This window comes from Empidonax traillii, unplaced genomic scaffold, assembly GCF_003031625.1.
Source record: "Empidonax traillii isolate 1590-97213 ecotype Southwest subspecies unplaced genomic scaffold, ASM303162v1 scaffold228:size850385, whole genome shotgun sequence".
NCBI classification, from domain to species: Eukaryota; Metazoa; Chordata; class Aves; order Passeriformes; family Tyrannidae; genus Empidonax; species Empidonax traillii.
In genome coordinates this window covers 488,916-512,699 of record NW_020955421.1, presented here as the reverse complement: position 1 = coordinate 512,699, position 23,784 = coordinate 488,916, and the positions used below count along the sequence as shown (strand labels likewise).

Below are 23,784 nucleotides of genomic sequence, written 5' to 3'. Positions count from 1 at the left end.
AATACCTTTAATTAACATCTACATGCAGGTACTTTAAGCTGTGAACAAGTCATGAGTATTACTTGAACTCAATGTTTTGAGGACAGTCACAGTTGAATAGTTGCCATACTGTCAGAGGAAGAGTTCTCTGCAATAAGAAGCTTTAAATATAACTTTAAACCAGATCTCTGCATAAAGCTTTTGAAGAGCTTATTTAGATGTTTGCAGTTTTCCACCTATGTAGCTAGTAGTAGAAATTGGTTACTAAAAGCTGCTGATATATTGAATAAGAATAGTTGTATAACCTCAGGTTTTGAATGCTAAGCTTCGACTTTGCATCTGTAAAATTTATACCTGCACAGATTTTTTCACTGCATTAATAAAAATAGCTTGTGATAATTTTGAGTGTTTCTTTTGGAATTACCTGTTTTGTATATATCACTCACTAAGCATGCATTTGTAGTATGTCATGAGGTAAATGTTACGTCCTGGTATTATCTACTATTATTTAGTAAGTTCAATGCAATATCCTTTTGTTATCACAGATACTTACTTTGAGTGCAGGAGGCTTGCCTACATTCTCAGCCATGATTCTTTAGATAACGTCTTTTGTAGAAATAAAGTAAATGTGAAGAGAAAGTTCCTTAGAGTAAGTGAAGATAAAAACACAATATGAAAGAGTTTGAAGAACTGAGGCTTCATAGCATTTGGATGAGAGTGGCAGTTCCATATTAGGCAGTTACAGAGGTCCAATTAATTACTTGTTCAGCTTGCAGCTTCCTTGCTTTAATCTTCTCAATTGTCTCTTAATCTGCATTTTCTAATGAAAAAGATGTGCAAATTCAGTGTAATTGTGCAGCATATTTTTTCTTATTTTTTAATTAAGTGCCTCATGTTTTTAATCTTTATGAAGTGCTGTTTGAAGGAACAACACCTGGAAGAGATGGTATCTTATTTACAAAACAACTTTGTACTAGAACGAGTAATTTGCTAAAACTGCTTAACCAATAGTTGTCCATTTCATCTTCCTTATTTGGTGCATTGTCTTATTGTGCATTATTTATCCAATGTTTAAAGATCTGGGTCCCTCACAGACTTAATTAATCTTAATTTTCAAGTGGTTAACAATTTATCTGGGCAAAATAGAGCTAGAAAGTTTTTGTAAAAAGGAGTTAAGGAAACTAGAGCAAGACTGAATGGGAATTCTTGACTAATCAGGTGAAGTCCCACGTAACTTCAGGCTAGTGATGGTGTATAAGGTTTTGAAATTATTCTTTTACTTGAGGCTAGGTTTTAGGTGGTGTCTTAGGTTTGGATTTTGTTTTGTGGTGTTTTTTGTTTTGTTCTGTTTTCATTCTAATGCTCTGTGGTCTTCAACCCTTCACTGCTTTCTAAAAAATGTTAAATCAGCAGTTGATTTTAATATTTTAATACCAATTTCTTCCTTGTCTTATGTCACCAATCTGAAATAATTATTCTGAAATTTTAGAAAAATGGTGTGGTTATCAAGCAGTCTGAATTTCATAACTTAGCATGTGCTTTTTGGGTTCTCGAAATTATTTTGGGGCAAATGAATGAGGTCCCTTTCCAGAAAACTAAACTAGAAAGGCTTGTGTACCACCATTGTGTGTGCTTTTGCTATCCTGCTGTGCCTGACTGCCAGTGTAGGCACAGCCTGTTCTCCTGATGAGTTGCTGCTGCAGAACTAACAAACAGCTGTAGTCTTCAGTCTCATTTTTATGCTTCAGACAAGAGGAAACTAAAGCCTCTGGGCTTAAATCTTCATTTCACTTCTCCAAGTTGTTTCTTGTTTGTTGTTTTGGTTTTTTTTCCAAACATTTTGGGAGGATGGGGAGCTGAAAAAGGGGATCTCATTTCCTTTTATTATGATTGAATCCAGTCTCATGCTTTGTAGCTGATTGATGTGAACACAAAATGTTGAAGACTGCTTGTGAGCAAACACATGCACGTGTATGATACAACAGAGGTTTTAGAGAGGATAGGAAAAAAAATTGCTCTGAGTTGCCAGATGTTTATTTCTGTGAGCTTGAAGATAGTCAGCAAAATCCCAACTGAACGCAACTGCACAGGCATACTTTTTGATACTTTTGAAATTTATGCTACCACATAGGCAGGGTTGCTAAGAACCATCCCCAAGAACTGCTTCTGATTGGTTTTGCACCAGTCTTGGCTGCAGCAACACCGACAGAATACCCCCAAAGTGTGCCTGTGCTGGAACCTTCTATGGGGATTTATTTGGCAGTGCTCACAGAGACAGGTAGTCAGGGCTAGGCATGAAGAGATGTGTGTAAAAGAAATTTAAAAGATCCTTTAAAAGGTGATGTAAAGGATTGTATTCCTTTTTTCAGCTTTTTGTTGTGCACCAACTGCTTTTCTTTGTCATTATCTTGACAGTGAATAAATAGCTTGTTACTGGTCTTCATTTATGTGGTATAATTTCCTTAAACCTCTATTGCTTTATGCTGCTTTTCCTGAGTATCCTGTTATCTTCCCCTTACCCAGTGATATACCTGCTGTGCAGTTCTTGCAAAATCTTCACCCTCACTATAACTAGTAATCCCCTTGTTGACAGTGCATCAAATGATTTCTGGAAAATGCAAAGGAATGTAACTTTGTATGTGTTGTGGCTTGGCAACAGCCGTTCTGTATCCCTGCTGAAAAAAGATCTGCTTTTTTTGAGGTGAATGACCACCTGCACAAACTGTGGCTACTTAATCTGGAATTTACGATATGGGATTGTCATGGGACATGTTAATGTTGAAAAACAGAGCATCTGCCTTTAAAAGGGGCAAAATGACCTGGACATCTTCACAGCTTCTTTTAGTCTAAAATTACTAAGAGTGTTTCTGTCTGTGAACTTCGAGGAAGAGCTTTGAGGACGTATTTATCAGTTGTGCTAAAACACTGAAGGTGTTGCAACTAAATGAAATAAGTGCTAACTGTGATGTGTTACATCCTTCATAACTTTTTAAATGAAATGAAATGAAAACTGAGAATTTTCTTTAGCACAGAGGCTAAGCAGAAGCTGCCGTTGAGAACTGAAGTGTATGTGGAGTATGGAGTAGGTGCCTCTATTTGGAATGTTTCTGTAGTTTTTTGAGGGAGTTTTTCTTTTTTTTTTTTTTTTTTTTTTTCCCCCAAAATAGAGCACCACGTGTAAGCAAATGCAGGAAGACAGACTTCATGTAGTTTTTTGTTTAAAAACTACTCTGGTTTCTTGGTTTATGAAAAAAAAAAAACTCATTGCTTTTCTAATGTAAGTATTTACTTTCATGTTATGTCTCATGGGACTTAACTTTTCTTTGTTTTCTTTCTGTCCTCTATAAGAACACTTGAAGAAAATGTCTACAGGATTGCTGTTTCTTTGGCTCAGCGATACAGTGTTCCACTTTGGGAAGTTTATATGACCCATCTGGAATTTTTATTCACTGACAGTGGGTAAGTTGTCTGTTCTGCAAATACACATACAACTCTGTTACACAGAAAGAAGGGCTAATCTATGACAGAACTGAATTATATTGGGAGTAGAGTTTAATTCGTGTGTTTGTCTTGTGTTGAGGTAGTATAGGTATTTTTGTCTTTTCTGTGTGATGCTTTTGTAGCCAGCTTTGAAAATAGGTGTTACAGGCAAGGATAGAAGTCCATATGTGTCTTACTGTTCTTCAGAAATATTCCAGGACTTTTGTTTCAGTAAGGTTTCCACAACTTTGAATGCTTATTTCTCTCTTCCAATAGCAATTTGTCCTGTAGTTATTCCTACAGTCTCTTGGAATATGTCCTGAAACTTGATAGTTTCTAGAGTTTTGGGGGTTTATTTAAGAGGTGGGCTATTCACTGACCTCTCTTCCACATAATAGCAAAGTAAATAAGTATGTTGGAGCTTCCCCATTCACATTATGCATCTGTTCATCTCATTTTCAGTTTTTGATAGAAGCAATTTTTTTTTTTAACAGTATTTATTTTCTGACTCTTCTAACCTCCAAGATTATGGCAGACCAGACCTGGCACTGGTCCACTGATCTGGCATGAGGGGAGGGGTGCTTTTCATTTCTCTTCCAAAGTTGGTTGCAAGACCTTTATTAATTTATTTTAAACTTTGGCATCTTGTCAGTCAGGTACTTTTTGCCCACTGAAAGATGAAAAAACCCATTCTTTGGAAGACTAAGCTACTTGCCTGAGTAGCACATGCAGATGACAGTGATGTAGAATCTCCTGTGCAATGCAACAGCTCTTCTCTTCTGACATACGTGATCAAATTAGTTTGGTTTGTTTCGACTTTTAAATTGTGAAAGCAGCTTTAGCTTGCAGCAGTGTTTATACCTCTCTTAACATTAACTATTAATTAAAAAGCATTTTATAAAACATGAGGGATAAAAAACAAAGCCTGGTAGATATTGGTGCATTATCTGAGAAGTTATTCTGAGATTTTCTTCGCTTCCTCCAGAAAATAGAGAAGTCGTACCCTCTAAATTATTTGCTGCTAAATTATTTACTGCTTTAAACAAAACAGTCAGGATATAAACATGGCAACAGTGGGATAAATATGAAAGAGCCAGCTACTTTCTCTGGGAATAGAATATTACCTAAGGTATTTTGCAACATTTTCCTATAATTTTCTTTATTCTTGTCCTCCTTGAGTTAGTATTCATAGAATTCTGAACTCACTGGAATACAGAGTAACAATCTTTTCCCTAGTGAAATCCAAAAAAAGTCTTGAAAATCAATGTGTAATGGCATAATACATTGTTGAGCATGTTTTTGTTGTATCATAATCTCATTTTAAAGTTGATTGACAGCATATGACCATTATGATACATTTTAGTCTTGGGATTATGTCATTAATAATACATACCTCATTATACATTCATTCTGAACTGAAGTTTATTCTAAACCTTAATCTCTTTAACTAAATATGCAGTGTTTCTATAAGCCGCTTTTCATGGGAAGAAGCTCAAAAGACAGACTTGCATAATTTGTATTAACTATTTCTTTGATTAATTGATGACAAAGAAATATCACATGTTTTTCTGTGGAATATGGGTCTGCTGAAAATTGTTTAGAATGAGATTTTTAAAAATTCAATGGAAATTTGTTTCTTTTGAAAAATCTGATCACATTTGATTACCAAAATTCTATAAAAAATATTTTATGATTTCAGCAACAGGAAATTTCTTGTTTGCCTCTCACAGAACCTCTTATTCCAGAATCTTTGTGAACAACATAACGAACCCTTCCTATCCACCATCAGCTCTGCCCTAAAAACACACAGCAAACATCTGTTGATCCTGTTGATATAATTTTATGCCCAGCCAGCCTTTAGTTTCAACTTTGAGTATGAACAGAAAAATATAGTCAGATCACACCCTGCAGGCACATCAGGTCCAAGTGTCTGTTTTGCCTGATATGAAGAGTGAATTATACTTTATTTCCATTTATGGTAGAACCCTATATGCTACAACAATTAAAAAGAATATATAGAATTAAAATAACTCTTGCAAGACTAAGAGCTTAAATGGGGTAGGCTGTAGCTGTAAAAATAACTCAAAAGTATCTTATTCTCCTTCAGAAATCAGAGAATAATTTTTAAGCTGAGAGGGTTGTGTTTGTGGTATTTGCTGTAAGAAAATCCTCTTTAGGAATGAAACTGAGACATGTTTTACTTGGATATCAAAGAGAAACACGGACTTACATGCATCATGTGTACTCGGGGGAAAAATGATGAAATTCTAATTTAATTAGTTTTAAAGGTAGAGGAAAATCAAATGAAGATCAGATTGCCAAAAGAAACATACTAGCTAACATGCCATATGATTGGACTCTAGGGAGACTTGAGGTAGTAGTCATCTGTAGGTTACTTATCGCCTCAGATTTTAGGTATAACGTTCCGCTGAGAAAGGGCTTAACTAAAGACGAGACTTCCTTGATGTGCACCCATTTTTCTCCCAGCTGAGGGAAAAAGGAGTGATTATCTTTTACGTAGTCATCTGGAAGTATCTGAATTCATGCTATGAAAGAGCTAATCTATTCTCTCCAAAAAAGTCAGGAAAAAATTTCCTGAAGCAGTGAAACTGACTAAGGTCAACCCAGGGCTTGCTGATATTTTCAAAAGCTTTCATGGATGACAATTAAAGAAGCAACTTGGTAAAACTGTCAAAGTATCCTAAGCATAATTAACAGTGTCAAATAATTAACGGTGGGCAAGAGCCAATTTTCGTTGATGATATCTCTCAAAGTACGCACAGGTACTCATCAGCTACAGGAAACAGAATATAATAGATTGGGAAAACTTCCAATTGGGCAGTAGGATCTTCAAGCATCATTCCACCGCAAGTAGTTGGTTGGTTTGTTAGTTTAATAAAGGCTTCCTTTACACATACTTGGATGTATTTCTCTTTTAAATATAGCTGTACTTACCTCTTCAGTATTCATGACCCTTAATCTGCATGTCCAAGTCAACAGATAGCAGGATCAAGAAATAGAAGAGTTGCTTAGCTTTTGTTTATAGAGAATAACTATCTAAATATTTATGAATGGTGCCTTAAACAAAGGCAAGTATTGTCCTGTCTCCCAGGTGTGCACCTGAAGGGTCTCTCATGGCACGTCCAGGCCTTTAAACAAAAGTTATTTCTAAACACAGGTTATCGACACTGAAAATAGAAGAAAGAGCACAAAGTCTTGGTCTCTTTGAAACTTTGAAAACCAATCCTGAAACCTTACATGAACACATGGTTAAATATGTTTACCCAAGTATTGAAGGCCAAGATCACCAGCGGTTGCTTTATTATTTTACACTCCTTGAAAACTGTGGTTGCTCAGAAGTGGTGAACCATACCCTTAAACCTGAAACTCACATCCGACTCCTGAAAAAATTCAAAGCAGTTGCACCAGGTAGGAGAGTACCTGTTTCTTTCCTCCATAGCTGTATTTATTATTCTGGTATGTAAGTGTTAACATGATTATGCTCAGCTGGTGTATACTCTCCAGGTAATTGTTTTTCTGAGAGCACATCAGATGAATGCAAGTAATTCATTAGTCTTATTTGAGTAAGTCCCTTTGCTTCGTATTACTGGAAATCTGTTTGATGACAGCAAGAAAAAAAGTATGTAAAAACAGGTTTCTGTTGGTGATGCAAGTTAAAATTATTGTCAGTATTTCCTAGTGAATTTTTAAATAAAAAATACCAACCTCCTAGAGGTTTTTTACTACTTCAAGTTTAACATGAAAGATACTTAAGACAGTTTACCTTTCAAAAGTCTGAATTACAGAATATATTAGGAACACATTTTGTGTGTTTGATTGTCTTAAAGAGGATAATTTTTTTTGTCTTAGGATATTTTTTTGTTGTCTGTTATCCTTGATGTTACTTTTTGCTTTTGTGCAAGTATGGCATCATCATTGTACATTTTCAGATAATGCCTGTAAAAATGCACTGCTGCAAAGGACTCTGAAATTTTAAATACTGGTTTCAATTTGGTTGTTATTCAAGTACGAACAATATCTTGCATTTCAGTTGTCCAACTCCAAATCCAGTTTCAGAAAGTAAAATATACACTGTATGGCATTACCTGCTGTGGGGATGAATTAATTGTTCAGTACTGGAACCTCATGTGTATTGGACACTAAGTTTGCTGCAGAGTTTGGAGAGATGAATTCATGTACTGCAGAAAGAAAAAATTCAATAATTTTTTTGGAGAGGAGGGCTAACTTCAGTTCTTGTTGATATTCAAGTCAAGTTCTATGATGACTGTCAAAGAAAAATCTTCCAAAAAGTTATTTTTTGCCTTCAAAGTTATTTTAAATATTACTCAAAAAAAAAAAAAAAGTCCTGGAATCATACATCAGACATAAATCAGTCACTTTGTATGGTAGAAAATTAAATCTATTGTGCTATGCACACTTAAACAAAAATCTCAGTGTTCAGCATGGTTTAGAAATAGATAGGAGTCCAGAAACAACATCAAAGTGTTTACAGAAGTTACAGGCCCAAAATACATGCATAAAAACATAGCAGTAGAAGTCTGTTATCTTAGGAATTATATGCAAAGAGATTAAAATAGTATCACTGCTAGAAATATTTTTGCTGTTGCTAGATTAATTTGCAAGGGTTTTTTTTCCTTTTGGAACCAGAGTAGTAAAGGACTCTTGATTATAGATACTGATGTAAATGTACCTACATGCCCTATCTCTAGGACATGTTGACCTTACTTAGTTTACTTGTGATTAGTGCCTTGCATTTTTTTGCCAAGTGGTAAATACCAATTGTAACATGATCAGCATACATATTTTTAAATTAATGAAGACTTATTTCTTGAAGAGCATGAGGCTTTCTAGGCCTTATATTTAAATAAGAGCGTGATTCTAGGTACTATATATGTGCTCATGCTTCTTTGAGAATCTGCTTTTTTTTAGTTTGTATCATAGAATCACAGAACAGTTTGGGTAGGAAGGGTCCTTAGAGATCATCTTATTCCAACACCTCTGCTGTGGGCAGGGACACCTGCTGGATGGGTTGCTCCAAACCTCATCCAACTGGCCTTGAACACTTCGAGGGATGGGGCAGCCACAGCTTCTCCGGGCAACCTCTTCCAGGGTCTCACCACCTCACATTGAAGAATTCCTTCCAAATACTCAATCTAAATCTACCCTCTTTCAGTTTAAAGCCATTCCCCCTTGTTCTATCAATGTATTATGTTAAAATATGTTCCATGGATTGAGAGATTCCACATGCACCATGCATCATAAAATCCCACTCTGTCAGTGTGTATGTTTGTAAAAGGGGATGGGCTAGAGTCTGTCTAGTTCTGCAGATAGTAGTGTAGTCCTGATTGTTATATACATAATTGTAGAGTTTGAGTAGATTTAATTGTTAATAACTTCTACCTCTTCCTCCTTTTGTCACTAGGTCTTAATTACAAAAAACTAACAGGTGAAAATGAAAATCCTCTGGAAACACTGGAGCCTGTCCTTACAAGTCAAAATGTCTTATCTATTTCCAAACTGGCTCCCAAAATTCCTAAAAACGATGGCAGCATGCTGTCATCAAGCTCTGTTTATACTGTTTGGTTACAAAAACTTTTTTGGAATGGTGATCACCATCTCATTAAAAAGATACCAGAAACCATGGACGAGTGGCTACATGCATATGATATGTGTTCAAAGTACTTCGATAGACTTGATCCAGATGATATTGTTACTTTCCTTGATGAAATTACCTTTTCTTCAAAAGCTGTCACAAAGGTAAGCAAATATTTTTTTAAAGAATTTTAGTCCTCAGGTTAGGCACAGTTCATATTATCCTGAAGAAAATCTCAGCAAATGTTATATTTTTCATTTTATATTATTTAAAGATATATTCATGAACCTACCTTCCTATTCCTACCTTTTCTTTTTATGGCTGCCATTATAAAAACAACCAGAAAAGGATTTTTATTCAGTTAGAGGAGTTAGCTCTGTGAATAAGAGAGCTTTTGATGGAACCCCAAAGTCCCTGTATTCCTGTTCAGCAGAGAATAGGATACTGTGTATTTCATGAATTTATCGAATGGTTTGGGTTGGAAGGAACCTTAAAGGCCGTCTAGTTCTGACCCCTTTGCCATGGGGGTTTGCTGCATTTTTTCCTTATATCTAATCTAAACCTGCCCTCTTTCAGTTTAAAGCCATTCTGCTTTTCCTATCACTACATGCACTGGTAGAAAGCTCTCTTGCAGGCCCAATGTAGGTACTTGATGACTGCTGTAAGGTCTTCCCAGAGCCTTCTACTTACTGAGCAACCCCGGCTCTCTCAGCCTGTCTTGATGGGAGAGGTGCTCCAGCCTCCTGAGCATCTTTGTAGCCTCCTCTGGGTTCAGTCCCACTGTCCATGTCTGCAGTGTAGATGCTAAACAGTGCCAGCCCCAGTACCTGCCCCTGAGTAACACTTGGACATTGAATTGTTAATGCAACTCTTTGCATGTGGCCATCCAGCCAATTTTTTATCCACCAAGTGGTCCCTGTGTTAAATCCATGTCTCTCCAGTTTGTGTGCTGTGTGTCATGCAGGACAGTGTCAAATGTTTTGCATTTACCAGTAGATGACATCAGTTTCTCTTCCTTCATCCACTAAGTTCTGATGCAGAAATTTCATGGAGTGACTCAGTTCTCCATGTCCCAGGTAACCAGGTCTCCCATTTCCTTCTAGAGAGGCAATTGCAGCCCTGGCTGCCCTTGATCTTCACATTCCCCACCAGCCTCTCCTTTTGGTGGGAAGTTCCAGCATAGCACCTTTCCTGGTTGGTTCCTCAATCACTTGGTGAAGGAAATGCATTCCAGGAACCTCCCTGGATTACCTGTGTCCTCCTGTGTCCCTCCACCAGATATTTGGGTGTTGTATTTATTTATTTATTTATATATTTGTACTCATCCTAAAAGTCATTGTGCTGCAGGCTTGTGCTCAGTACTAGGCTTTTACATTCTGAATAAGGTGCTCCACAGAGAAAAGAATTCTGGGCCAAATATATATGGTTTATAAGCACTGTAATAGTATAAATTATAAACTCTGTCATGATCTCCATCTGTCTGAAAGCCTGGTTTTGAAAGAACATGCTTTCATGTCTGTAACATATATTACCAGATCTGCAGTTTCTTTTTTCCCAGTGAAATCTACTTACAAGGATATTTCTAGCATAAAGTTTTCCTCATGCATGTATCTGTACTGTGACACACAAAAGAGGAATGAGATTTCTTAGTTATTACCTTATTAAAAGATCTAGAGGTGTCTTCACTAACTTTATCTGAAATGAAAAGTTGATAAAGAGGTGTTCTCTAGGGTTTTCATTTTGGTTTTTTTTCTTTATCTTTTTTATTCTCTATTGTGATAATTTTTCTGAGGAGTTTATTCATGATCTTTCATGACGTGAATTTCAATTTGTTCCCTCTTTGGATACTGTTTTAATGATCCCTCAATATTAATATAGGTTTATACTATCTTCGAACCTGTATCTACATGAGAATTTGGTGAAAAAAAATTGCTACTTGGGAAAATAAGCTGCTTTGTCAGCATGAAATTTGTGCTGTGATCTGACTGTCATGCTAGACCAACACATTTTATCACTAGTTTCATCAGCTGTCTCTTAAGCCTGTTTGGTGCTGTCTTGGTTTAGATGTTTTGATCCTTTTTATCACATGATAGTACTTCTTCATGCTTATCAGGGAAGACTGAGACTCATCCTAGGACCTTAATTGCCAGACTTGATCTTGGACTGAGATATCAAGAGGATAACTGTTGCCTAATGAGAAGGAAGTACTATTTTATGTATCATCACTGGTAGTGACTACTTGAAACTCTTGCTGTTATTGTGTCTTGGGCACTTGGAGATTATTTCTCATTTTTTTCACATGAATGATGCAGGGAGAGAGTGGATATCCTCCACTGCAGGACTGTTTTGAAACACATTTATTTTCCTTTGTTTATTTCTTTTCAGGATACTAATAGAGTTTCAGTATTCTCTGAAGATGAGTAGGAGTAGTAGGAAAGAAATACTGATGGCAGGATTATTGTGTTTAGTGGCCAAGCAGAATTTTGTAGTAGAAATCTGTTATCATTTTGGCCATGAAAGATACTCAAGAAGTGCTTGAAACAGTTGGTCAAATGATCTAATTTAGTGTCCCCTGCACCACGTTTGGGAATGAAACAGCTGTTTAACCAGCTTGCAACTAGGTTTGCCTCAGGATCCCATTCAGTTTTCAAGTGGAAGTGTACGATGAGAAATTATCATCGTAGCCCTTGAAAACTTCTCTGAGATCTCTTTGCTTCCACTTTAATCTGAAAATGCTTCATACATAGGAGCTGCCTTTAGGCTTGCACCTGTTACTTAAATTTTATCTGGTTTGAAGCTGCACTGGTCATGTGCTTGTTCTTTTAATCTCTAACTTGACACTTCCCAGCCCAGTTCTATCGCCAAGTACTTTATTATATCAACTTCCCATTCCTGTAGCAAATGCACATTTATGTATGCCATGGTGCATGATTTGCATGAGATTTAACAGGCTGCAGAAAGCATGGCCATTATCATGAAATAATTTGTGCTGTCACTGAGACAACTGAGTTTTCTCACATATAGAAAATTTGTGGATTTCTTTTGAGAGGAAACTTAAAGTGAGATAGCACAAGTACATCTTTTTAGGATTGCTGAGAGGTGAACTGACAAAATAAAAAGGAAACAGCTGACACTCCTCATCTTCCTCCCACTCCTTCAGAATTTTGCAAGGGGAAAGCAGGAAAGGACAGAGAGAGTAGCCCAAGGAGAAGATAAGATGCACTCCCTTGTTACTCTTTTGGAACAGCACCTCTATTGAAAAACCCCTTTTGGTCAGAAACAAACAAAAAAGTCTCAAGTAATAAGGAGTAATGAGAGGTTGGCTACCTAACAGTGTAGGCTGCATGGGTTCAACTTCAAAGGTACCATTGCTGTTGTCACCACGTGGGAACTTGGGAAACAGACATCAGAATATCCCCCACTGTTTCAAGATGTCAGTAGTAGTAAAGACAGGCAGGTGGTGGGCCAGCAAAGCAATAGGCAGCTTCTTCTACTTCTGTGTCACTTGGATATGGCAGAGAACCTGGGGGCATAATGTGGAATTATGCAAAAGGGAATGAAAACACAGGAATTTAGTACTGCCTTCTGCAACTTCTTGTTCCTACTGAGAAAGAAAGGAACGTGATGCACTTTGACAGGGACCCTCTTCTTCAGCTGTCCCCTTCCACAAGCTCTTCGTTTTAGCTTTCTCATGAATTGGGCCAGCAGTGACTGAATGAAAAGGTGTGTGAATGAGCAGTGCTTGACTGGGCAAAGGGGATGAGAGAATGTCGAAACTGGAGAAATGGAGAAGTTTGCACTTAATGAAAAGGCAACAAACATTGTTACACTGACTTGCATTTTAAGATGTAACCCAGTGTTAGGTACTTTACTGCTAAGAGCTCAGCGATTCTTTTCTCTGTGTTTCTTGCTATTAGTAGAAATGAGTTACCACCTGGAAGATAAGATTCAGGCCTTAAGGGTTTATGGGCAGGGTGACATTGGGTGGCGGGAACTGTATGAGCAGAGATGCATCATAGTGGGACTTCAATAAATCATAACCCAAAGTAACACAGTTAATGTAGTTGAAGAAGGTGAAGATGGATGCAAAATTTTTGTTGAGTTTGTGGTAAATGAAACAGATGAAGTCCTTTATGCTTTGTCAGTACCTTCCTCACTCCTCACACATTGAAGGACTGAAGTATTGATCCCTGGAGGTCAACAGCTCACTGCTACAAGCAGTGAGAGGGTTTCTGCTTGTGGTATTTATACTCAGAAATACTTTAAACTCTGAATAACTATTTAAGTCTTTCTAACTAAATAATAATCCAGTCCACCTCTGTAATGTTAAGAATACGGTATTTGTGTGTATGGAACAGATTTCTCCATATATATATGTATATATATATATATATATATATGGGAGATATTCCACATATTCATTGGAACTACTGCTTACATTTTTGCATTCATTTTAAGTCTGTCATCTTTTTTCCCAGCAGCTCTGTTTGCTTTTAAATAATACTGCTGTCATAGATTCTTAATTATAGTAATGATCATATCAACTTTTTGTCATGATGATTTCCCATTATTCCCCTTTCTGTGATCTTTGTGAAGCATTTTAGGTAATTTGGGGATGTTTTTTATTCCTTGGTTGTAAGCATTTTGTTCATTGTGCTGAGAGTCGGTTATGTCTCCAAAGAACCATCTGTTTCAGAGCTCATAGGTCATTGCCCTGATGTTTTTTTGATTAACAGTACTCTGTGAAAAAAGTCCAACACAACAAAACCACAACAATCTGAAAACAGTCTTTTTTAATCATTGTGTTTTCATTGTTGGGCACACACTACAAATGGAGATTGACACAGTATGTTAATTAGGAAGAAAAGGCTACAGGTTTAGATAGCAGAGTAAAAAAGGAGTTGTATCATCAGTCAAGTCTTCTGTAGAGAAAGAGAAGCTGAAATTTTCTTTACACATGCTCTTCCTCACAGCATTCCATAGACTCAGCCACATTCATTCAGGCTATGGCTGAAAACATCTTTTTATCTTTACTCTTCCATCTCTTATAACTTCTCTTCCAACTTCTGATGGAAAAAAGGAACTTTGCTTGAAACTTAATGTTTCAAGTTGAAATGTTGACTTACTTTCTCCGAGTCAGTAGTAATGCGTTTTTGACAGGTGTGGACTGGGAACCTGTTACAACTGGATATTAACCTGAATAATTTTCTTGACTTTAATGACTTTAAATGCCATTTAAGATAATTGTATAAATAGCTCAGCTTAAAAAAAAAAAAAAGCTCAAAATAATGTTCATTATCTTTTGTCTATCTGATTGACTTCTTAAAGCTGAATAAAACACTTAAGGAAAACGACAGGTCATGACATTGCCTGAAGGTGTACAAGAAATGTGTTAATAGTGTTCTTATGTAGTGTGACTGCATTCAGATGTTACTTTCTGAATTATTTGTCTTCTTTTTATCACTTCTTATCACTGTGCTTCAGTTCAGTTGGTTTGTCTTGTCTGACCTTGTTTTCTTCATGGATATTTGACAGTACTTCTTTTTTTAGTATCAGTATGAGATACTTTTTTCTGCCTTTCATTTATACAGTTATTTTAATTAAATCTGCTTCAAGACCGCATAATAGGAAACTTCATGAATAATATATTTTCTTTAATTGGTTCCTTACAAACATTAGAACTTTTTCACTGATTTCCATATGAATTGTGCAGGATAAGGTAGGGATGGAGTTAACTTCCATCATAAGCAGCCTCAGTGGGGCTGTGCTTTACGTTTGTAACTGAAACAGTGTTGATATCACACCGTCTTGGCTCTTGCTGAGCACTGCTTGCACAGTGTCAAGGCTTTTTTTCGCAGCACCTCAGCCCTGAGTAGGCTGGAGGTGGGCAAAAAGCAGGCACAGGACACAGCCAGGACAGCTGGCCAAAGGTGCATATTGTATCATGTAATGTCATGCTCAGTGGTAACAAGGAGGGTGTGTTCCACGATAGTTGTTGCTTGGAGAACGGCTGTGCATTGCCCTGCTTCTGGGAGGTGGTCAGTGATTACCTTGGCTTCTTCATTTCTTTCTTTCATGTGTTAAATTATCTTTATCCTGCTTTTGCTTTTCTTTTTCTCTCAGCCTGTAGGAACTGGGAGCCAACTTGTGTTATCCCATAGCTGTTGAAGTTGCTTCTGAATTAACTAAAGTAATCGTTTTCCATTCTAGTATATCTGGTTGGGTTATGGCTCCACAACATTTGGTTAGTGCCATATGTAAAGCTGGGTCAAAAGCAGTGTGGGCAGCAGTTCAAGAGAGGTGTGTCTGCCCCTCTGCTCTGCTCTGGTGAGACTCTCCTGCAATGCTGCATCCAGCTCTGGGGTGCCCAGCACAGGAAGGACATTGACCTGTTGGAGTGAGTCTAGAGGAGGGCCACCAAGATGATCAGAGGAGTGGAGCACCTCTCCTAAAAGAAAAGGCTGAGGGAATTAAGATTTTTTCATTCTGGAGAAGAGAAAGCTGTGGGGTGATGTAATTGTGGCCTTCCAGTACCTGATGGGAGCCTAAAAGAAAGATGGGGAGAAACTATATACAAAGGTATGTAGTGACAGGACAAGGGAGAATGGCTTCAAACTGGAAGAGAGTAGGTTTAAATTGGACATTAATAAGAAATTCTTTACCATGAGGATGGTCAGACAGTGGCTGACCAGAGAAGCTGTATCTGCCCTGTCCCTGAAGTATTCATGACCAGGTTGGATGGGGCTTGGAATAACCTGGTCTAGTGGAAGGAATCCCTGTCCATGGCAGGGGTGTTGGAAAGAGATGATCTTTAAGGTCCCTTCCAACCCAGGCTATTCTGTGATTCTGTGATTTAGTGGCAGATATGGAAACTGGACCTTACCATTCCATCTGAACACCATGAAAGATTTTTCACTAGAAGGGTGACTGTCCCTGGCACACATTGCACAGAGAGGTTGTAGAGTCTCACGCACTGTAGTTATTCAATGTGGTCCTTGGCAAGAGGCTCTAGAGGCCTGATCTGTTTGATTGGGCATTTGGACCAGATGCTCTCTGGAGGTCCCTTCCAGCATTCTGTGTTTCAGCAATGCTGGGATCTCAGGTTTCTGTGACCCTAAAAGGAGGGGAGCTGTTTCCATAATCTCAAAGTTGCATGTTAATCACTGGCAATAAGAGTAGAAAGGTCAACATCTTCATGTACAAGTTAATGTTACTTGCACAGTACTTTTTTAAGAAATACTTCTATATTCTGAGGGGAATGGGCTTATGAGATGAGTTTTTACCCTGAGGAGTGAAATCTGTTGAGCTGAAATAGTATGTGATGTTCTTTGGTTTGAAAAGAGATTTTTAGGATTTTTCATTACACAATATAGCCTATAGATTTAAAAATCTTTTTAAACTGTAAAAGCTTTTTAAAAATAAAACTTCACATGCAAACAAAGCGTGAACTAGCCCCTAAGCTATACTTTTTTTATCACTGCATATGATACCAAATCTCATTACTGAAGCTGACTAGAAGAATAGAGGATAGCAGTTCATGTTTTGGAATAAAATAACCAGAGAAATGACATGTTGATAGTGCTGCATTTTGGCACTATGCAAATGTGAATGCTAAATTAAAATAGTCTTGGGAAGAGCCTGTATATTTTTTTTCTCAATGCTTTATTCTGTATATGCTTATGGCATTATGACTTCTAAACTGGCAGTATATTGTCATCATTCTCTTGGATATAAGTTAGAGGGAATACTTAAGAGAGATGCAAAAGGCAAACAATTTAATTGCATTTTGAAGACTAGAAGAGGAAAAATGAAATATGTAGCTGCTTTCATCTTTTATCATGTTTACAAAATAGATATATAAATTCAGCTTTGGTTGTTAACATTTTAATGTGGTGTGGAGGTTATCACCTTTTCTTTGCTTAAAGCCTGATGCCGAGACTTTGTTCAAAGTAACAAACTCAATTACTTTGGGAGGGAATGGAACAGTTTGCAACTGAAAGGTAAAATACCCTCTGTATTGTGTTAATACTGGCAAGTTTTCTTAGCTCTTACGATTATGTCCACCCATTTTGCTTTTATCATTAAAAATGTCCAGTAAACCATTACTGTGGTTCATAGTATAACCATAGCATAACAAAACCCAGGAGTAAATCCTACATCTTTCACTTCTGGCCTTTTTTTTTGTGGGGGAGAGGTGGGATGTATATAAACTGTAAAACTTTCCACTAAATAATCATTATCAAGCTTTTTATGGCTTTATAAGTAGCTAGTTTAATTAATGATGTAAACATCTGTTGGACTTTGGTATGAACAATACTATAGCAGTTTAATTACCCTCTTTTGTGGTAATTCATCCTCTTTCCTATTCACTGTGTCTACAGATTCAAGTTTTATTTTCTATTTCTTGCATATTTCAACTTGAAAATCAAAGTTGTTTATATATCTTTGTTCAGTATTGCAGTAACTAAAACACCTGATTTTAAAAGTACTTAATGTTTTGGGTTTAGAGTTTAGACACAGGACACCCCTACCCATTAGAAAGTATATTGCAAGCATCCTTAAAACTGTGCTCAAAGTTACAGATGAACAAATTATACATGAATTTCTAAAATCATATTTCAGACTTTGTTTTGGACTTACAGCTGAAGCTATGCCTTTCCTGAAATAAGAAAGTCAGACTTTCTGGTTTCAGTTTAATGCCTAGATACATCTAGTTGTACAGGTCTTTGAAAATAGTAAGTTGCTGTTTTGTATAACCTGGGCTTTAAATATGTTCATTTAAAAGTTGTAGACCTCCTCCTGTTTGTTTTTTGTGGTTTTTGTTTGTTTGTTTGTTTCTGATTATAGTCTTAGGAATATATTTTAAACAGGGATGTAAATGTGACAAAACTAACCTTAAGTGAGTTTTCAGTAATCTTGTAAAGTGATCCTTGGACATCTCTCAATGCAGAATTAAAAATCAAAGATTATAAGGTAACAGTCTACAAAAGTACTAAATGCTATTAGGAAAAAAAGTTTACAATGAGCAAGAGTCAACGTCAGTAAAAGGGAGGACAGTAGAAGAAAGTAATGGAATACTGATAATTTTTAAATAAATTACAAGAGATAAAGTTGTTTCATTAAATACTTCATTTAATTTTATGCTGTGTTGTGGAACAGTGGAGCCACCTGACCTCTAGGCACTGTTGTAATTCAAACAGTGGGTGATCAAAGCACATGGGTGATGAATGAATAAATATTTGATCAATCTTTTTCAGCTACCAGTTGAAGCCAGGATAGAAGTGACTAAGAAGGCTATTAAGGCAGTCAAACATCTTTCTGAGAAATCCAGAAAAAAAACTTCTGAGGATGACATGAAAGATGTGGAAAATCCATCTGTTGCTTATGAAGAAACTTTGAATCACTTGCAGCAATCTCTTGCTCATCTGGAAACACTCACTCACAGTTTTATCACTTACTTGAAAAACAGTGAAGAGGTAATGATTACGGATCAAATGCTTGTTTTGAGTGTTACCATGACTAGCAATGATAGACATCATTCTTTTGTCATATTTTATTAATGTTTTCTACTTTTGGTTTTGTTGACCTGGTTTTTGAAAATTCACTTCCATTAATCTCTTCTTTTTCTCAGTATACGTTAATTCTTAGCAGAAAGGAAGATTCTAATACAGCCCTGTAAATAAGCAGGTCTTACTGATTAGTAACACTAATTATCTGTTTACAGGATACACTACAGAAGTATGGCTATTTATATGATTTGTCAAGGTCAGAGAAAGAAAAAATCCATGAGCAAGCAGTAGCTATGTGTATAGATGGTCAGCCCCTGGACATGATACAGCAGTTGTTACAAGTGGCTGTTGGAGATCTAGGTCTTTCTCCCAAGGATGTTGTCCAATGTGCTATTCAAAAAATTGTAGGTATATTAAGGTAAGCACACTTCCTCAATTTAGCCCAAAAATTTTTTTTCAGGGTTTTTGGAGGGTTTATTTTGGTTGGTTGGGTTGGCATGTTGGTTTGTTGTGGGTTTTGTTCAGTTGATTTGGTTTGTTTATTAGGTGTGAAGACTTGCTTGCTTTCAGTGTTTGGATTTTGCAGAAAATTAAGCAGTGACAGGCGAGTTTTTGGATCGCTTATGCTCCTATTTACCTGTAATTTCATATTTAGGCAGTTAACGTTTCTCTGAGTTTGGGAAACTGGGACAGTCCGAACAAATTAAGCAGAACTCATCCTGTTCACTGGAATGTGCTTTTACGTTAAAAGTGTTGGCTTTACGATCTTGTTCCATTATGTGTGTACAATACGAATTTTTAGAAAATTTACGACTGCACATAATTCTTCCCCCTTAAACAGAGTTAAAAGGCATTTGTGTTGGAAACGGTGGGTAACTCATGCAGGCATTTGGGTAGCAGAGACCTAGTGATGGCTGTTACCACAACAGCATGCCCTACCACTTGTAGCACAATTTTCATCTTCAAAATAACTTACTGAGGCATTTCTGGGAGCTGTCTTTTTATGTTGTTTGGTTTGGTTTTTTGAAAGACGTGTTTATTTGTCATTTAAAAAAAGACTACATTTTTCTTCTTTGTTCTTGTAGATAGTGCTTATTAGAGTTTTTGATCTTCTTCCATCTCCCTCTGTATCATACCCTACTTCCAAATGAAAGAGCAAATGAGAGTGCTTTATTCTTTTGCAGCATTTAGAATAACAGTGATACCCTAAAAACCCCCCAGCCTTCTAACTACGTGGAGAGAAACAAGTTTCTAATGTGAGGGATTGCTTTGCTCAACTCTTCCATTGCTGTCATTGGTACTGTTTTTTGCTGTTACTGCCATTATACTATAAGCAATCCTACATTCTGTACCATAAGGAGATTCTTTTGATATCTGGGCAAGACCTAGATGATGCAAAGGAACATGAAATACTATTGGTTCTGAGCATCTTAATCTTGTTAGCAGTGAGTTTAAAATTTGCATTAACAACAACCTTTCTAGTGTAATGTATTCTTTATAGTCTTGCTTCCAAATTACAGTTCTAACACTTGAGAGAAACATTGAAAACTTTGTAGTCATGGTTTTGTAAACATGATATTGGTTTTTAACCAAGGTTTAGGATATGTGGAAGTCCACAGATTTTTGTAGCAAGATAGGAATTGGCACCATTCTAACCCCTGTGTTAGTGCAGTGGGATCTATGTGTCTGTCTTGATGTTCTCTGTCAGAACAGCTTAACCAAAGAGCACACTCAGTCCCACTGCTGCTGGCTAGAACTCAGATGTGAAATTCTTAAGACAGGAAGCAGACAATGAAGGTCATCTACATCCCTGTCTGTATTTGTGTTCCCAGGATGAAGAACACCTGAGATTTTTGTTTTACCATCATTATTGACAAACTGTCAATGAGCTCTTAAGAATACATCTGTCTGTGATACTCTTTTTCCTTCAGAGCATCGTAAGAAGTGTTCAGTATGGCTTTTTTCTGCAGTCAATTGAAAATAATTCATCAGGGATTTTTTTTCATTTGAGAAACCCTTCATGGATTTCATATTGCTGGGTGCTACCTGTTGCCTTTTCCTGACTGGAAGTGTTGTACTGAATATTCCAAATGAAGTGTCACTGTATCTTTAATCTAGTGTTCATTAGAATTATTGTCATATTTTTTTAATGGAGGGAGGGGGAGATATTTTTATATCATCCATTATAAATGAGCAGATACTTCTCATTTAACTATTCATGCAAGACTCTGTCCTGAAGTATTTCTATTCCAGAGAGATATATGCAGTAAGTATGAAAGAGTGTTCTGCTGTTAGGTGACTGCTAAACACTGTTCAGTACTTCTAAGACCAGTTTAGATAGATAAAACTTTGAGAATTTATCCTATTGTTCTGGATGCAGAAAAATTATGTGAGCAGGATGATCTGAATGCACATATCAGAAATAGGAAAATAAGTCTAGCATGGAAAATTATCTATGGCTCTACTTTTTCTTCAGCATGTATGTGTATATTACAGCAGATGGAAGTGCCACAGACCAAAAGAAGGCAGCTTGTCAAATTGTTTGCAGTCCTCTTTGGCAGAAAATTGATTTCTCCTGTCACTCAGTTTAAGAGTATTCTCAGCATCCTCAGTGATGGTAGAGCTTTTGCAGAGCAACATAAGTAATATTGTCTTTCTTGTCTGGGTTTGTCCATTTGAAGAGGAATAATTTGGCTTTAGATTATAACTGTCCTGCTGTTTCTGACTAGCAGTGTGATGTATCTGGATATAAACCTCACAAAGTCCAGTTATTTCTACTATAATGAGTGTCATTAACATGCAGAGTGTGAGAAACCTATCAAAATTCTCTTTTCTGCTCTGCTTCTTATCAGCATTTTTCTGTGAACTGAATTATTTGTTCTTCATATGCATTACAAGGCTGGAATAGCTGCATGTTCATTTCAAGTTCCAGACAGAGACCATTACCAATAACTCCTATGCAGCACTTCACTGGAAAGAAGAGAATGACTGTCTGTCCTGTAGATAAAACTGTAGTGGCAGAGATGGGAAGATAAGTTGGGAGCTTCAATTAGAATGATTTGGTGTGTAATGTGACCTAATGCGGTCAGTACAAATAATTCTGCCCCCACTCTCCCACTTCTTTGAGGAGACAGAGAAGGGAGAAATAATTTCATAGCATTCTGTACTATGGAATGTTTGTCTGCTGCAATGATAAAGACCATGAAGTGAAAATCTAGCATAAAATACAATAGCAAATACTTGAGATAATATCCTGCCTATGATGAAATTCAGAAAGAGGGTAATACCATAAAGTAGCATCACACTAAATATAGGGAGCAATGAAAAGTTGTTGCTTGGCATCTCTTAAGCCTACTGGTATTAATGATGTTCCTGTGAATAAAATTGGATTCATCTCTGTCCTAGGCTCATATGTTAGCTTTCAAGCTATAACAAAAAATAAAACATATTAACCCCATTTTATTTAATACCTGCATTTCTGCAATTAAAGAAGTAGTCTTACCTGTGTACCCAGAATGGCAAACTCTTAATAAACACAACATTTCAAGGGAAAACTCCCTCGGTTTATTTACTGGAGCTTTGGTGTGTTATACGGTGTGGTTATTTCATACAATAGTTCTGAAACAGATGATGTTGGAAAATTCCTTCTTTGACAATTAAACTTCAGAGTAGCCGTTATAAGGTTATAACACTGAACTTGGATTTTTTTATAGCTACAGTGATAAGGAGTGTAATTAAGGTATCAAAAAAATAAGTGAAACAAGCTTGTGAAAAGTTATGGTAGTGTCAGTGATTTGCCTGAAAGTTAAGGATCAGTCCACCACTTCTGTGATTTGAAAATATTCATCCTTTCTTTCAGTTGCATAACTATCTGCCCTTCAAACACAGTAAAATATATTTCATTATTAGTATATTTAGTGACTATTTCAAAAGAACCTCCTAGAAAGTGGTAACTTTATGAAAACTTAAATTACTTTTTGGCTTAATTTTTTAATAGTGTGCAATATGACAGGCCTAAAAACTCTGACACCTTCTCAGAAACAATCTTCTTGTTAACTATAAACATAGTTATTTGCTTAATATCAGGAGCCTATCTTGTAATTTTTAGAGCAGTGTTGTCTTCCAGTCCTGTTAACTACTTTTATTTTACTTGCCTCTCCAGTTCTGGCACAGAAGACTCAGCACGGAAAATCTTGTGTTGGTGTGTGTAAAATCTCTCCAGCAGAGCATATCTGCATATTTTGCATGACATATGTATTGGGCATTTACTCGTTTACCTGTAGATACAGCAGTTAGAAATAAAAATCAGTTGCCTCTTCAGTAGAAATCACAAACTTCTCAAAAAACAAAACCCACAAAATATATCGTCAACTATGGATGTCTGAGTAGACTTACCTAAGACTCAATTTAATTCCTTGCCTAAGATTGCTCACATAATGTACAGGAGACATTCCATGATCCATGGCTGTAGGCATGTTCATGGCTGGTCAGTCAGGGAAGACAGTTGTCTGTCAAAAACATTCTGGTCCCCTTCATTTGATTCTCCTACAATTCTTCTCTTAGGTGTCCATGTGGATATAGTGTTTCATGAAATTTTGGAAGTATTCACAAGGCAGTGAGCAGGAAAGGTTTGGCGAAATTTTGAGTTCTTGTTTAATGCCCAGTGTTTTGTGAAGAAGGTAAATCCAGCTTTGTTAGAAAGAGTAGCTAACTTAAAAGGGAAAAGAAAAGAAATCAGATTTTTTACTGTCTTACCTCACGTCAGCAGGGGTCATGTAGAATAATTTTGTAGCTTGTGTATAATAATTTCATAGTATTTTAGATGGAAATGAGGGGTTTCTATTATGACTTTTTTCCCCCCAGTTTTGAATGATCACACTATCAGTATGTTATTTTCTTTATTTTCCTCATATTTAAATAAGAGAAAAAACAATCAGAAAGAGGAAAATAAAGCTGGAGTATTTTCAATGAATACAGTAATTAGGTTAAAAAATTTAGATGAAATTAAATTTTTTTTTCCTTTCAAGTGTCCTTTGTACTTTATTCTGTTTGAGGAATGTGATTAAATATGCATCACATTTTCAGAAGCTGAACTGATATCAAAATAAGCCTTTATCAGTGTAATTACATCAAGCTCATACCTCGAAGTTTTGAGGTGAACACTGAATCCTGTTCTGTTGTTTAAAACATGCATGAAATAGC

General features: G+C 36.6%; 1 protein-coding gene across 1 annotated transcript in view; it reads left to right on the top strand.

Annotated features, from left to right (window-relative positions):
- Nucleotides 1-23,784, top strand: part of NBAS (neuroblastoma amplified sequence) — a 164,410-nt gene that overhangs the window by 95,961 nt on the left and 44,665 nt on the right. The window contains exons 42-46 of the mRNA XM_027887996.1: nucleotides 3,328-3,438; nucleotides 6,638-6,888; nucleotides 8,903-9,237; nucleotides 18,331-18,549; nucleotides 18,798-19,000. Coding sequence (XP_027743797.1) covers nucleotides 3,328-3,438; nucleotides 6,638-6,888; nucleotides 8,903-9,237; nucleotides 18,331-18,549; nucleotides 18,798-19,000 — 1,119 coding nt within the window. The remainder of the gene's footprint in view (nucleotides 1-3,327; nucleotides 3,439-6,637; nucleotides 6,889-8,902; nucleotides 9,238-18,330; nucleotides 18,550-18,797; nucleotides 19,001-23,784) is intronic.